This window comes from Mustela lutreola, chromosome 17, assembly GCF_030435805.1.
Source record: "Mustela lutreola isolate mMusLut2 chromosome 17, mMusLut2.pri, whole genome shotgun sequence".
NCBI classification, from domain to species: domain Eukaryota; kingdom Metazoa; phylum Chordata; class Mammalia; order Carnivora; family Mustelidae; genus Mustela; species Mustela lutreola.
The window spans coordinates 11,164,920-11,179,304 of record NC_081306.1 but is presented as its reverse complement, the minus strand read 5'-3'; the positions used below and the strand labels follow the sequence as shown (position 1 = coordinate 11,179,304).

The 14,385-nt window shown below is 54.8% G+C and overlaps 1 protein-coding gene across 5 annotated transcripts in view; it reads right to left on the bottom strand.

Moving 5' to 3' along the window:
- ABCC6 (ATP binding cassette subfamily C member 6) overlaps positions 1 to 14,385 on the bottom strand; it is a 45,426-nt gene that overhangs the window by 2,690 nt on the left and 28,351 nt on the right. For 3 of the 5 annotated variants that reach the window (XM_059154726.1, XM_059154729.1, XM_059154730.1), the window contains 12 exons: positions 13,568 to 13,735; positions 12,945 to 13,119; positions 11,435 to 11,510; positions 11,201 to 11,327; positions 9,536 to 9,743; positions 8,401 to 8,711; positions 6,812 to 7,011; positions 4,675 to 4,801; positions 3,846 to 3,947; positions 2,948 to 3,094; positions 1,249 to 1,407; positions 1,002 to 1,168 (listed from right to left, as the gene is read on the bottom strand). In XM_059154726.1, coding sequence (XP_059010709.1) covers positions 1,002 to 1,168; positions 1,249 to 1,407; positions 2,948 to 3,094; positions 3,846 to 3,947; positions 4,675 to 4,801; positions 6,812 to 7,011; positions 8,401 to 8,711; positions 9,536 to 9,743; positions 11,201 to 11,327; positions 11,435 to 11,510; positions 12,945 to 13,119; positions 13,568 to 13,735 — 1,967 coding nt within the window. Of the gene's footprint in view, positions 1 to 1,001; positions 1,169 to 1,248; positions 1,408 to 2,947; positions 3,095 to 3,845; positions 4,037 to 4,674; positions 4,802 to 6,811; positions 7,012 to 8,400; positions 8,712 to 9,535; positions 9,744 to 11,200; positions 11,328 to 11,434; positions 11,511 to 12,944; positions 13,120 to 13,567; positions 13,736 to 14,385 lie in introns of those variants that run through there. The other 2 variants (XM_059154728.1, XM_059154731.1) reach the window with 2 other exon arrangements.

Here is a 14,385-nt window from a genome sequence, read left to right as displayed (position 1 = left end):
CCAGGTTCCTAGAAACGAAGCAGAATGGCAGCTGTCGGGTGCTGTGGGCTGGGGAAAACAGAGAATTGCTTCTTTAATGGGTATAAGGCTTCAGCTTTGTGAGATGACAGAGTTCTGGAAATGGGTTGCACAGTGGAGGGGATTGGTACTCAAGACGACCAAGGTACATTAAAACACGGTAAAGACGCTAAATCGTGTGTGTATTTTACCACAATTAAAATTTCTTTAAAAAGGCATAGGCCAGGGGGGCCTGGGTGGCTCAGTGGGTTAAGCCTTTGCCTTCGGCTCAGGTCATGATCTCAAGGTCCTGGGACTGAGCCCTGCATCAGGCGCTCTGCTCAGCAGGGAGCCTGCTCCCCCCACCCCACCCCCGCCTCTCTGCCTACTTGTGATCTCTGTCAAATAAATAAATAAAATCTTTAAAAAAGAAAAAAGGCATAGGCCAGGGCCTCTTGATTTGGGCTCAAGTCATGATCTCAGGGTCACGAAATTGAGCCCCATGTCGGGCTCTGCACTGGGCGTGGGGCCTGCTTGAGATTCTCTCCCTCTCCCTCTCCCTCTGCCTCTCCCATCCCCACTCGCACGCACTCTCTCTCTCAAAAAAAAAAAAAAGAAAGAAAAAGCATCTTCCATATGTTTACTCAATACCCCAGTGCACATGGGGTTAGCCCCAATATTAAACACATTACCTTTGTGGCAAAAGAAATGCTGAATGGGATAAAGAAAAACCGTAAGTGGGTCAAGATTGGGTTTTTTCCCCCAGATACATGTAGGAACTGAATTAGGGGAAAAAAAACTGGCTACTCAGAGACTGTTGGCATCCGGGATTGCTGCTGAGTGAAGGGATTCGTGCCGTGAGGACTGACCGGGGCGGGTAGTCCCATGAGGGAGGTGGATTGCCAGGGCGTGTTATCCCGGGCTGAGGCGGTGGGGGGAGCCTTGGCCACACCTGCTGCTCCCCCAGCTCCTCCCAGGTCCCGAGGGGTGTGGGGCAAGCCTACCTCAGGTTGTGACCTTGCTCGGCACACTCATACTGCAGCTGGCCTGGGAGGCTGGCCACCACGGCTCTGAGCTGCACCGTCTCCAAGGCCTCCCAGATGGCTTCATCTGTGTGCTCACTCAGCACGTCCAGGTTTGTCCGCAGAGAGCCGGGGAACAGGGTGGAGTCCTGGCCAGAAGGGGCAGTGGCTCAGAGCAGGGCCCGGCCGTGCCTCTCACCTCCGCCCACCCTGGTCCCCCAGACCTCACCTGGGGGATGATGGTGATCCTGGACCGCAGCGTGTGCAGCCCCACGTGGGCAATGGGGACCCCGTCGATCCAGATCCCCCCCTCGGCCGCCTCCAGGAGCCGCACGAGGCCCCCGGCCAGGGAGGACTTCCCGGCGCCCGTCCTGCCCACAATGCCCACCTGTGGGGGGATGGGAGGCAAGGCTCGTTCTGGCCAGGCCTGGCCGGAGGAAGGCAGACCGTGGGCTGTAGGGTCCCCGAGCATCTCTGCAAGGTGCTTCCCCTGCATCCAAGATCCATCCGTCTGCCCATCATCCTCGGAGCACCCATCCTTCCATCTGTCCCTCTGCCCTGGCATCTGATTGCCTTTCCGTATGCCCATGCCATTCTCTCCAGCCTTCTTTCTGGGCATCATTCCCTCCCCTCCCCTCTCCCATCTTTCCCGCTCTGCCCCCGCCCTTCCGTTTCTCCCTCTTCCCACCCTCACCCATCCTTCCGTCGCCATCTCAAGCTACATCGACCCCGGCCTTCCTCCGTTCTCCCTCCCCGGCCAGCCAGAGCTCATCCGTCCGTCCAGCTGCCCGGCCTTGCATCCGCCTCCCCCCATCCTTCCTCAGTGGTCACTGCTGCATTCTCAACATCTGACGCTCGGTGGAGGTTTGGCACGGTTTAAGAAGTGAATGACACATGTCACCCATCATGGGACAGACACTGCTCTAGCCACCAGGAATAGAGGAAATAGGAAGTCCTTGCTCCAAAGAGCTCCTTGTGTGGTCTGGGAGGGAGGACAGCTGCGTACACCTCATTTGAATACAGTGGAATGAACAAACCGCCTCTATAATCAGACTCTGGGCCTGAAGCTGCCTGGGATCGGGGGTTAACAGAGTAACCACGGAAGGCTTCATGGTGGAGGGATTCTTGAGTGGCATTTTGAGGGACGAAATGAGTAGGAGTTTGGGCTTTTCTCTAAGGGAAGGTGGGAGCAGAAAGCAGGTCTCGAGCAGGGGAATGACATAACCAAATAAAGATCATAGGAAAACAGACTAGAGGGACTGAAATGGGAGGCTGGGGACTCAGGGGCCTAGAGCTGTCCGGGGGGGAGGCAGGAAGGAAGTACAACTGGGTGAGGAGTCCATGGGACTAAGCGCCTGAAAAATGGGGTAATCCTAGCCCTTCTGCATAGAGCCGTCACAGTAAAACTGCAAATGGCAATAAAACCATTGTTAAACCTTTCTGCATTATTGGCGATGTCCTAGGCCCTGTCCAGACAGTGTCCAGGTATTAACTCAGTTAAACGTCACAACAGCTCTAGATTGATACTATGATTTCCATTTTACAGATGGAAAAACTGAGATCAAGACACGAAGTGACTTGCTCAAGGTCAGCCATGGCAAAGCCAGGAACTGAGGTCAGGCAAACTGGATAAGGCACGTGGAGCATTCAGCCCCCTACCACAGCACATAGTAGGTGTTCATAGTAGGTGTTCAACTAATGTCATAGACATAAAGAAAGGAGGGAGTCGGGGAGATGCCTCTTGGCTGGGACACCAAGGTGGGCGGGTGGTGCATTCCACCAAGATGGTGGCAGGTTTGGGCGAGAATATAAATTCAGTTGGGGGTGAAAGACCCATAGATAAGGGGAGCTGAAACGGGGTGCGGAGGAGGCAGTGCTCGCCCTGGGCCTGGCCTCCATGAGGAGGAGGATGTGGGAGAGCTGCTCACCTTCTCTCCAGCGTGGATCTTGAGGGACACACCCCGGACAGCCAGCGGGAGCTCAGGATGGTATCTCAGCCCAAAGTTCCGGAACTCGATCTCCCCGCTGTGAGGCCAGGAGGACTGGGCGGCACAGGTGGGCAGCCTCCAGGGTGCCTGGGACAGGAGGGGACACAGGATCAGAGGAGCCTCTCTCCGAGGTGTCTCATGAAGTGGCCCACCTCTTTGAGGTTCAGTTTCCCCTTTTGCAAAATGGGTATGTTTACTCTCTTTTATAGGTTGCAGGGGATATGGAACAAATTAGTATCTGGAATTATAAAAATAATGCTAGCACTGGCTATTATTATTAGCCACTATTAATTGTCAGATGATATCCTCTCTTCCTCTAGAAGGAGTAGACACTCCCCTTCGTCTTTGGGAGGAGGGCGAGATTGCGCAGTAGGGGTCATTAGCAGCTGCTGGCTCTTCCTGGGACCTTGACAGGGCCCGGCACCCCCTGAAGGCCCCTAGGAACAGTGGGCCCATATGGAGTGGCCGTAGCGTGCCTGGCCCGAAGTCCTTCCCCATGGGGTCTCCCACGCCCCTCCTGGCACGCCCGCCCTCGTCCCTCCCTGAGTGGATCCTGTGTTACTCTAAATTCGCTGGGAAGCCTCTGTGACGTTGCTAGCACGCTGCTGTTACTGCGCTGTCCCACAGCTGTTCCTTATGGTCCCCTGTCACCCAGAATGACCTGCTTTGCTCAAGTGAAGAAGCACGGGAACCAGGATATGTCCCAGCCCCAGTCCCTCTGCTTTTAAACATTCCTGCTGCGCTGGCTGCACCTCCAGGCTTCGGTGCTCAGGGCTGTCATGCCTTGAACAGATCTAGACTCCGGCCTGCAGCCGCGTCCCCTGTCCTCCACCGTCACCTCCTTCGGAGTCCGGTCATAGTCCTTCATCCGCTCCACCGACACGATGCTGCTCTCCAGGTCCGTCCAGCTGCGAACGGCCCACTGTAGCGTCTGGGTCATCTGGTGGGAGAAGACACCTCAGGCCAGCTTCAGTGAGGCCATCCCGCAGGCTTGCCTCAGCCCCCACCCGGAAGGCAGTCTCCCCGATCCTGGACAGACAAGAGGATGGGGTTTGACTGCAGCCGCCAGGAACCCCCTCTTCCTTCAGTAGAACTGCGGTATGCAGAGTAGAAAGGAGCTTGTCTGACCCCTCTGGACGCAGGTAGGGAGAAAGGACCAGAGAGGGTGTGTGGCCCTCCCAAGGAAACACAGCAGGACCTGGGCTCACTGACTTGCGTTCTGCGAGGTTTTTAGCCCGATTTGCCATCATTTTGCCTCGTAAAATGAGGATAGTAATATCCCTGCTGGGCTTGTGGGCAGAGTTAAACGAGTTAATATTTGCCAAGCTGTTAGAACAAATGCTTCATTCATAAAGAATGCTACTTAGATATGTATATTTTTCCCCACAGATAGGATCTGACATTAAATATTGTTATTAATAGTTAACAAAATTTAGTGAGGTTCTATATATATATCTTCTCTCTATATACCTTATCTCAACTAGCCTTTATAAGGTATGAAGAGATAACTGCCCCATTTTTCAGATGAGCACACTGAGGCTCTGTGAGGGGAGACTCTGGCCCAAGGTCCAGGATGGTCCCCCAGCTGCATTTTCCTCACAGGTTGGCACTCTGTTCCTTGAAGGTCCCACTGGCAGGGGTCTGTCGGTCTCGGGTGTTGGGAGTACCTGGAGGGCAGCGGACACGGAGAAGCCCACAAGGCCAGCGCTGAGGTGCGCCTTGCTGAGCACAGCACACGTGGCGGCCACCAACACCAGCACCTTCCCCAGCAGCTCCAGGTTGACAACCAGCCACCTGCGAGGGGAGGCAGGGAAGAGCCGGCTCGGCGGGGGGCCCTCTCTGCAGGACTTGCTTCTCTGGGCACAGGGCCTCATCATCGTGCCAGCTTGAGTCCCACAGGGGTCCCCAGCCATGGTCTCCTGCACACCCCGGGCCCCACCCAAGCTTGGTGGGTGGGGGAGGTGGATGATCTCCTGTCTCTTCTATGCCCTGCCCAGAGCCTGGCACGCCGTAAGTGCTTAAGTCAAGTGTTGCCATGGTGCCAACCTTCTGTCCCTGGGGTGTGCCTGGCCATATCCCTTCCTTTTGCTCCCCTTGCCTGAACCCAACCCCCCTTTTATCTTTGTGCCCATGTTGGCTTGAACGTTGCCCCCTCCAGGAGTTCTCCTGGCTTGCTCCTCCCCTTCCTCTCTCACGTGTAACTGATAACTTTGTAGCAGTTACCACCCTTTGTAAGAAAACTATTTACTCAGTCCTCGACCATCCGTCTCCATCAGTAGATCGTGAGCTTGGCGCAGACAACGGCTTTGTCTCGCTCATGACTGTGTCCCCAGCACTTTAGCACAGGGCCCAGCACTTAGTAGGGGCTCAGTGACTAATATACTGAGTGGATGAATAAATATGCAACCCCTCCTACTGGATTCCTACTCTACCATTCATCCAACAAGCACACATTGAGCCCCGACTGTATGCCATGCATGCTTTAGAGGTGCTGGGAACAGTTTTGAAACCCCTGTCTTCAGGGAGCTCTGGGCTTTACTACATATAGTATCTCGTTCTCCAAACAACCCCGCAAAATGGGGTTGTCCCCATCTGACAGGTGAGGACACTAAGGCTCAGAAGAGTTAGGTATGTGCCCAAATACACACACGTAACAAGTCTTCGAAGCCACATCACCCTGACCAATACCAGAAAGCATGCATCTTTCCCAACAGGTCATGGATTTGCAAGGGAGCAGCCCAAAAATGAGTAAGTAACCGGTTTCTTAGACGGTTGACCTTGAGACAGTCCTCGTGTTTCTTTAAATGCCAGTTTAGCCATCTGTGGAATGAAGTAACATCTGGCTCCTTACGGTTGAGAAGATTCAGTGAGATGTGTCATATGTGACATGGAAATGACTGGGCCTTCCACATAGTAAGCGCTTTCTAAATGTTCAGAAGGGCTTTTCCCGCTAGGCCAGGACCCTGGGAAGACTCACAACAGATCACCCAGAAGGCATATGGGAATGAGACACTGCCCACAGCCACACGGCCTGAGTCGCAGCTGGCCAGGGACCCAGGGCACAAAGGGGAAAGGAATTTACATTTATTGAGTGCCTACTGTGTGTCTGGCCCTCTCCACACTATGGCACCTGGATTCAAAGCCTAAGTCCACCACATACTGACTGTGCACCCCTGGGCAAATTCCTAAATCTCTCTGTGCCTGAGGTTCACCATCTCTGTAACAGTCTCTGCCTGGTGAGGTAATAGGACTGAGTGAATAGATCCATGTACAGTGCCCAGAACCCTGTCGGGCATGCAGGAAACTTGTTACAAGTACTAGCTGAGTGTATTTACAAAATCCCGACAGCCACCCCATGAAAGCCATCCCACTCTGACAAATGAGGAGAGGTATGTAACTTGCCCAAGATCCCCCAGCTAGGAAGTTGCAGAGATGGGATAAGAGCCCATGCCTGTCTGTGCTCAAGGCCTGCGTTCCCGAAAGGAGGCTGAGGATGCTTGTGTAGCTGCTGCATGGAGCCGTGGAGGCCAGTCCAGGGGCCTGGCCACAGAGGCATCTTCCCTTTGGCTGACAGGCCTCCCCGCTGCCTACCTGCTCCTAGTGTGTCTGCAGGCCATATTCCATCTGCTCATGGCACGAACCAAGGGCCCCCATGGGATGTAGCCTCAGTTTTATCCCTGCCTTGCTGTGTGAGCTTGGGCAGGCCACTTGGCCTCTCTGGCCACACCCTATGACCCTTGGTCTCACTCATCTGGGTTCCCAGATGGAATACTATGTCTTCTCTGCCCCCCAGGCTCTTCTTACCTCTCAGCCACCAGCCGTGGGAAAGTGACTCTCTGGCTTTCGTCCACGTATGCATCATTCTGGGCCACAAAGGGGCGCTGAGCCTGGAAGGCTCTGACCACTGCGCTGCCCTGGAAGGTCTCGGCCACATGGGAACACACGCGCGAGTGCCTGGCTGACTCCAGGCGTCTGAGCTGGCAGAGGCTGGCCGCGTATAGGCTCTGCGGTAGGACAGGTGTAGAGGAGAAATGTCACTGACACAGCAGCACAGGGGAGCCTCGATGACACACTCTCCAACCAGGCTCCACTACCAGCTCGCTCTGTAACCTTGGGCTAGTTGCTTCCCCTCTCTGGGCTCCCAATTCCTTGCAGAATCAGAATGACTTGAGTTCTTTTCCCGGGAAGCTCACCCTCCCGTGGCCCAGCCCAGAGCGAGTAAATCAGAATCTCTGGTGAGGTCCCCTTGGCCTTGGTGTGTTTTAAATAAAACCTTCTGGGTGATTCTCATGCACAGCCAGGACTGAGAAATCCCTCCTCTGGTGTGACTGTCTCATTCCCAGCTCTGAGGCCCCGGCTTCACTTAGGGCCAGTCGTTTTGGGAACAAAACCATAAAGAACATAGAAGGCAGGTGGCCAAGTGGAACTCATTCCCTTAGCTGGAGCTCCTGCGCCAGGTGCTGGGAACCTAACAACACACAAATAACAAGACTGTTATTTGGTGCGAGCTGCTGTTTGCGTGCAGGCCGGCAGGCTGTGCATGGGCTGAACACCCAAGCTGGGTGTTAGGCTCTTTACAAACAGCCTTTACTAATAGGAGGTAGACATTTGTGGGCTTCATGGTTTATAGACGAGAACACCTAGGGCCCAGAGGAATAAAGCAGCTGCTTCGGGTCTCTATGGCAAGTAAGTGGAAGGGCCCAGATTCAGACCGACATTCCACTGCCCCCAAGGCTGTCCCTTCCTGAGTTAAGAGAACAGAGAAGCCACAGCCTTGTCCTAGGACCATAGCTTTTTTCCTACTCTATTTCTGATTTCCTGGGGTGGAGGGTGAGCTTTGCTCACAGTATCTGCGTCCGTAGGTCCGGGATGGGGCCCGAGAATGTGAGTTTCTAACTAGTTCCCAGCTGGCACTGATGCTGTGGGTCTGAGACCCCACTTGGAGACCCATGAAGCGAGGACGAAGAATGGGACAGCGTCTTGGTGACCACTGGCCCACTGCACTTCAGGAACGTAAGCCATTAGATTCTGTCCTCTTGTTCCAACCTAAGGAGGCAACTGCTCAGGCAACAGCAAGAGTCAACCCTAATACGACAGCCTTCGAGACCTTGCTGTGTCTTCTTGGTTTCTAGATCACTGGGAAAGATCAAGCTGATTCCAGCAGCAGCACGATGTGATGTGAGCTACTGAGAGCCTGGAGGTGGACGTCTGGGAGATGGAGATGAGTAAAAAGTGTTGGAAACACATTGTGGTTTCTCTGCCTCTGGGAGTTCTTCTAGGGACGGTCCCCAGATGCCCACTGGACAGAAGCTCCCACCCAGAATCTGGCTTAGACAGGGGACTGGCTGATGTGACTTGGGCTGGCCCTGGGAACCTCCTCAGTCTCTTCCTACCTGAAGCCCAGCGTAGAGGGCCACCAGCGGCAGGATGGCCACAGCTGCAAGCGGGGTGGCCACCGTAATCGCCAGAATGGCCTCCAGGAGTCCAAAACCATAAATCAGCAAGGACCGGACTTTGTCTGGGATGTCCACATCGACTGTGTCTGTCTCCTTGGAGAAGTGGTTCAGCAGGTTCCCGAGGGGGGTCCGCTCAAAGAAGCCAATGGGAGATGGCACCACATCCCACAGAAGTCTCCGGAAAAGCAGGTTGGATGCCCGGATCCCCGCTAGGAGCACCATGGCCACAGAGGCAAACAGCCCAAGGGCTGGCGGGGGGAGAGAGAGAGAGGGTGTCAGAGCATGAGAGCTGAGACCGCCCCCCAACCACCCCATGGTGGCCATCTTGTTTTGACCACCTCGACAATGCCTTGTTGGAAGAGATGATACCACTCTGGACTTAGGGCGGGTTCTAAATCCAGTGACTAATATCGTTACGGAAGAGAAGACAACCAGAGGCACGGTGAGGGGATGTGAAGACAGGCACAGACGCTGCAAGTCAAGGACTGCTGGCCCCCAGCAGAAGCGGGAGAGAGGTGTGGGACCGATGCTCCACCAGAGCCTCTGAGAAGAACCAGTCCCGCCGAGAGCTCAGCTGTGGGCTTCTGGCTTCAGGACTCCGAGAGGTACATTTCTATTGTTCTAAGCTACCAAGTTTGTGGTAATTTCTGTCAACTGTAGGAAACTAACCTAACCCGTTCCTCCTAATGCTGATCTGTGTGCTCGGGATATCACTCATTTCCCACCCCATCACTGAGGTGAGGCAGACTTTACCCCCAGCCAACCCAAACACCGTGGTTGGTCCGTCCCTGCCCGAGTCCTCAGGTGCCCCTAACAACTGGGGGCCAAGATCCTGCATTTATTTGTTGATGAGTCTGGTACAGGCTCTGGGGTCTCCAGGAGAGGAGGGAAGTGCCGTGTCCCCCATGCCCCCAAGCCTTAGCGGATGGATGCAGGTCTGCCCTCAAGGCCAGGGTGTTTGCACGAATGTTCAGGAAGGAGATGGTAAGCCACGGACAGGCAGACCAGGGATCTCTGAGCACCTCGGAGGGGGCTGGGAGGATGGAGAGTGAGGAAGGCCAGCAAGGGGTACCTTGGAGGCAGCCTAGGAGCCCGAAGATCGAGCCCCGCAAAGCTGCCTGCGTCTGCCGCCCATCCACAGTGGGGTCGTCCGCCCACAGGCTCAGCCAGTAGCTGGAGCAGAAGGAGGCCACTTGCTGGCAGAGGAAGAGGAAGAGTACGTAGAGGCAGAGGGGAGCCCCTACAGCCCGTAGGTAGGTCAGGTACATGGTGGCCTTCACCTGTAGCACATGGAGGGGAGACGGGGGCAGAAAGAGGCCCCGGGGGAAGGAAGGAAGGAAAGACCACGTGAGGCTCTCAAAACTCATTGACAGACAGATGGAACCAGGATGCAGACCTTATCCATCTTCTCTTGGTGCTCCCCACTTGGAGCTCCATCTCTCCTTGAGGCCCCCACCTCGGCTCCAGACCCCCTTTGTCTGCAGAACCCTCAGAGGGCCAGTGGGAGCCGTAAAGGGGATGGGTGTGGTGGCACTTTCTGGCTTGGGAGTGATTTACTGAGCACATACTATAGGACAGGCATATGTCTCTGTCGCCATCTTAATTCCCACCTGACAGATAAGGAAACTGAGACATAAAGAGGTTTAGACCCTTGCCTAAGGTTTAGCTGCCACAAATCTGAAGTTCTTCACGAGGCTGTAAGCCAGAGTGATCTTGCTGTTGCTGACCTGTTCATGGCTTTTTTTTTTTTGGCTTTCAGAAGAAATTCCAAACTTCTAGTCTATCTCTCTAATCTACTTCCTACGATTTGCTGGTCTCATGGGCTCCCCTTCTTTTCTCTGGCACCCTAAGCTCCTTCCCACCCCAGAGCTTTGCATCTGCTGTTCCCTCTGCCTGGAATGCTCTGCCCCTGCTCTATCTGTGGCTGGTCCCCAACCCATTGCCCTTCTTTATTTTCTAACAGCATTTATCATTCACTGATACCACCTTGCTCAGTTGCCTGATTGTTTGCTGACTATCTCCCGCCGACCAGTAGGCAGTCTTCACCAGAGCAGAGACATCACCTGGCATGGAGCGGGAGTTCTGTACATGTTTTCTGGGTGGATGAGTGGGTGGATGGTTGGGTGGGGAAAAGGGTGATTGGGTGCATGGGTGAACAAACAAGTCAGTCTGTAGATGAGCGGGTGCATAGGTGAGTGGATGGATAGGTAGACGGCTGGATAAATGAATGGGTGGGGGGCTGGGTGAGAGAGATGACTGAGGTTTAGATGGGGAGGTGGATGGATGGGCGAGTAGGCTGGGCGGGGTGGGTGGTGAATGGGTGGAAATGTAGAGGGACCGAGGAATGAATGAGTAGGCAGGCGGATGGATGGGTGGACACAGCGTCGTAGAAGAAAAAAAAAATAGTTTAATCTGCAAATTCTGACTGGCCTAGATTGAGTCCCAGGTTGGTGCCTTGCTCGCTAGACGAACACAAACTCTTTAAGACCTCAGTTTCTCCATCTCTAAAATGGGGCTATCATCTAATTCCAGGACCGGTTGAAAACATTAAGAAATATGAAGTATCTGGAGTCTTACTTGGCACACAGCAGGCGTTCAATAAAGGGGAGTCTCCCTGCTCCTGCCCAGTGCTGTATCTATCGGATGGGAGGTCTTGAGCCCCAAGGGGTGGCGGGGTTGGGGGGGAGGTGAGCGCCATAACAGTGGACGCAGAGGGGAAGGAGCAGCTGGCGGTTACCCTGCCATTCCGCATGCTGTCCTCTGCTGCGGGCTGTCCTGCCCACTCGGGCTCATCTAGGGCAGCCCCTGTCTGGGCCTCTGAGGTGGCACCATCCTTCCCAGGGGCTAACTTCATGGACCTGCCACTGAGAGGAAAGGAGGACCAATCAGTTTTCCTGTCTGGGAGGTGTGTGCACCCAACCCTCAAGGCCACTGGTAGCACTCCCTGTGCTTAGCGCCACAGCAGACTCACCTGCCGGGTCCACCTGTGCGCTTCTCACATCCAGCAGAGCCTCTGGGGTCCTTGGCCTCAGTCATGAGCTCTGTTTCTGCAAGGTCAAAGGAGTCCTATCACACGATAGGGGTCAGTACTCGGGTTCTGGGCGCTGGCTTTGACTCCCACTGGCTGTATGGCATTCACTTTTCTGAGCACCTGTTTCCTCTCATCCGGCTCTTACAACTGCTCTCCATCCTCCCTGGGTTCTTCTGGGAACATTAGTCCTTCAAGCACTCATTCATTCATTCACTCAGCAGACATGATCACACACCTGCTACAGACTTGTGCCTGGAATATTCTTTTCTGGTAACTGCCCGCCAACCCCAGGAGTCACCTCCCTGAGAAAGGACCCTCCCTCCGACCATCCCCCAGGCCAGACAGGTTCCATCTCCAAGCTTCAAGATGGTAGCACTGTAAGTCAATACTTGGGATTTCTATCAGGGTGAGCCAGGGCTCACCAGATGTTTTCAGACAAGGCAGAGCCTGGGGCTGGGGCCCCTGACTGTGTCCTTGCTTTGTCGTTGTGGCAGGGTTCAGGGTGGGGGCAGCGTCCAGCCTACTCATGAAAAAGCACGTGCTCTGGAGCCAAGCCGCTTGGGTTCAGCACTACCCACTTAGAAGCCATGTAAGCCTGGGCTCATTCCTTTACTCTGCACCTCGGTTTTCTCCTCTGTGAAATGGAGGCGAGACAGCCCTGACCTCACAGAGGCACTGAGATGATTCGATGAGCTCGCACATGGGAGCCACTCACTGTGGGTGGGCTCGCATCGGTGGCTTCCCTTCTAACGTGTGGTCATTTTTCCAGCACGCGTTGTGTTTTCTGTTATTAGAAGCCCTAGCTACGGGACGCCTGGGTGGCTCAGTTGGTTAAGTGTCTGCCTTTGGCTCAGGTCATGATCCCAGGGTTCTGGGATTGAGTCCCACATTGGGCTCCTTGCTCAGCGGAGAGCCTGCTTCTCCCTCTGCTTGTGCTCGCTCGCTCGCTCTGACAAATAAATAAAATCTTTAAAAAACAACAACAACAAAAAACAGCTGCAGTGGCTCTAGCTAGCATGTCACAGGCCTTCTGGCCTCCAGCCACCAGGTGACCGCCTTGCTCAAGCCCTGTAGCAGTTAGGAACCCAGACGGCAGATTTGAACACCCCCAAATTCTAACCCTGTGACCTCAGAACATGTGTCTTTGCCCAGTTTGCACATTAGAAATAGGGCAGTGAAGACTGCACGTGCCTCGTAGGGCTGTTGTGCGGATCTGATGAGATAAGTTATGTAGAGGCCCTTAGCACAGTCCCTGGTTCACAGCAGGTGTCACTGGCTCTAACCGAGGGGATATGTGGCCTCTTCAGAGTGCTGTCTGCTTCCAGGCCTGGGCCCCCATGAAGGCTGTGGCCAGAGCATTCTAGTCACACCAGTGGGATCCTTGGAGCCTTCTCCCTAACCAAGGGTGGCAGATGCCAGCCACAGCCAGCCAGCAAAGCCCAGCCAATACCTCCATCTCCGCTGTCTCCTGGATGACTGGCTGCATCCAGAAGGCGCACCAGGGCCCCCTTCCTGTGCAGAAGCTCCTGGTAGGGACCCATCTCGGCGATGGCTCCATCTTCCAACACCACGATCCAGTCAGCCTGGGGCAGGACATGGAGCACGTGGGTCACGAGAATCCGTGTCTGGCCGGGGAAGGGGTAGAAGTTACACTCCTGTGTTTGACCCAGTCTTCCCGAGCTGGGTGGAAGGGGGAGGCAGCGTCCTGGGGCTCAGTGTGGGCAGGGCTCCCCTTCTTGTGCTCCTGCTCTCTTTCTGTATGTCCCAGCAGAGCAACAGAGGGTGTCTTTTAAGCTGTGTCTGGAAACAAGACGACTCAGGCTTCCCCTGAACCTGGCTGGTGACCTGAGGGAGCCTGAGCTGGGAACAGTCTAACCATGGGCCCAAAAGCAGGAATTAGCTGCCGCTGTGGGCCACCAAGATGGGGACTTGCTTGTCATGTGGCATTGTCAGAGCCAGAGCCAACCACTGTAGAGGAAAATGAGACTCGAGGAGAGTGGTGGGGAGACAGACGGGGGTTAGGACGCCCCCTGCCTTTGGGCTGTGAATGCTGACATGTTGACCTGAACGTACCGTTCCATGGAGCAGTCCGCTAGGCCCGATGACCTGGTTGAAGACGTGCTGGCCGACGTGGGCGTCCAGGGCCGCCAGGGGATCATCGAGCAGGTACACTGCAGCCTTCCTGTACACGGCCCGGGCCAGGCTCAGCCGTTGCTTCTGGCCCCCGGAGAGACTCATGCCCTGTGGCCACAGGAGAGGGACAGGGGCCTGGTGCACACCTGCTCATCAGAGTGAGGGCCAGCTCCCCATGCCCTTCCTATGGGGTCACCTGCCAGCTGCAAACGCTTGCTCTCAGGCCAGTGTCCCCCTCGGTCTCCACCCAGCCGGGCTTGGAGGAGGAGTTAATCCTCTCTTCCCACCCACTTCTCCCTTGAGTCTGGATTGTGTTCCTTTCCCCATCGTATAGTTCTGCTTTCCTCAGGGACACCAGTCATCTCCCTGTTGTCCAACCCAGTGCTAACCTGTCAGTCCTTATTGTCTTTCATTAGTTTGTTCGGTCATTCATTCATTCATTCCACTCTGGTTTTCCACTTATGGCTACCATACACCCAGTGTTCTGTGCTCCGGGGATACACCAAGCAACAAGACCCAGTCCCTGCTCTCATGTACCTTATCCTCTAACGAGAGAGGATGGGAGACACGTCATCAATAAACAAGTAAAATATATCACCTGTTCTATGAAGAGTATCAAAGTAGAATTAGCATGTATGTTGAACCAGCATGAGCAGGTTTGCTGTGCTGGGTAAGGTGGTCAGGTAAGGCCTCTGCACTTGGGGGACATTTGAGTTGAGACCTGGCCAAAGTAAGGGATGACCCATGGAGCCCTGGGA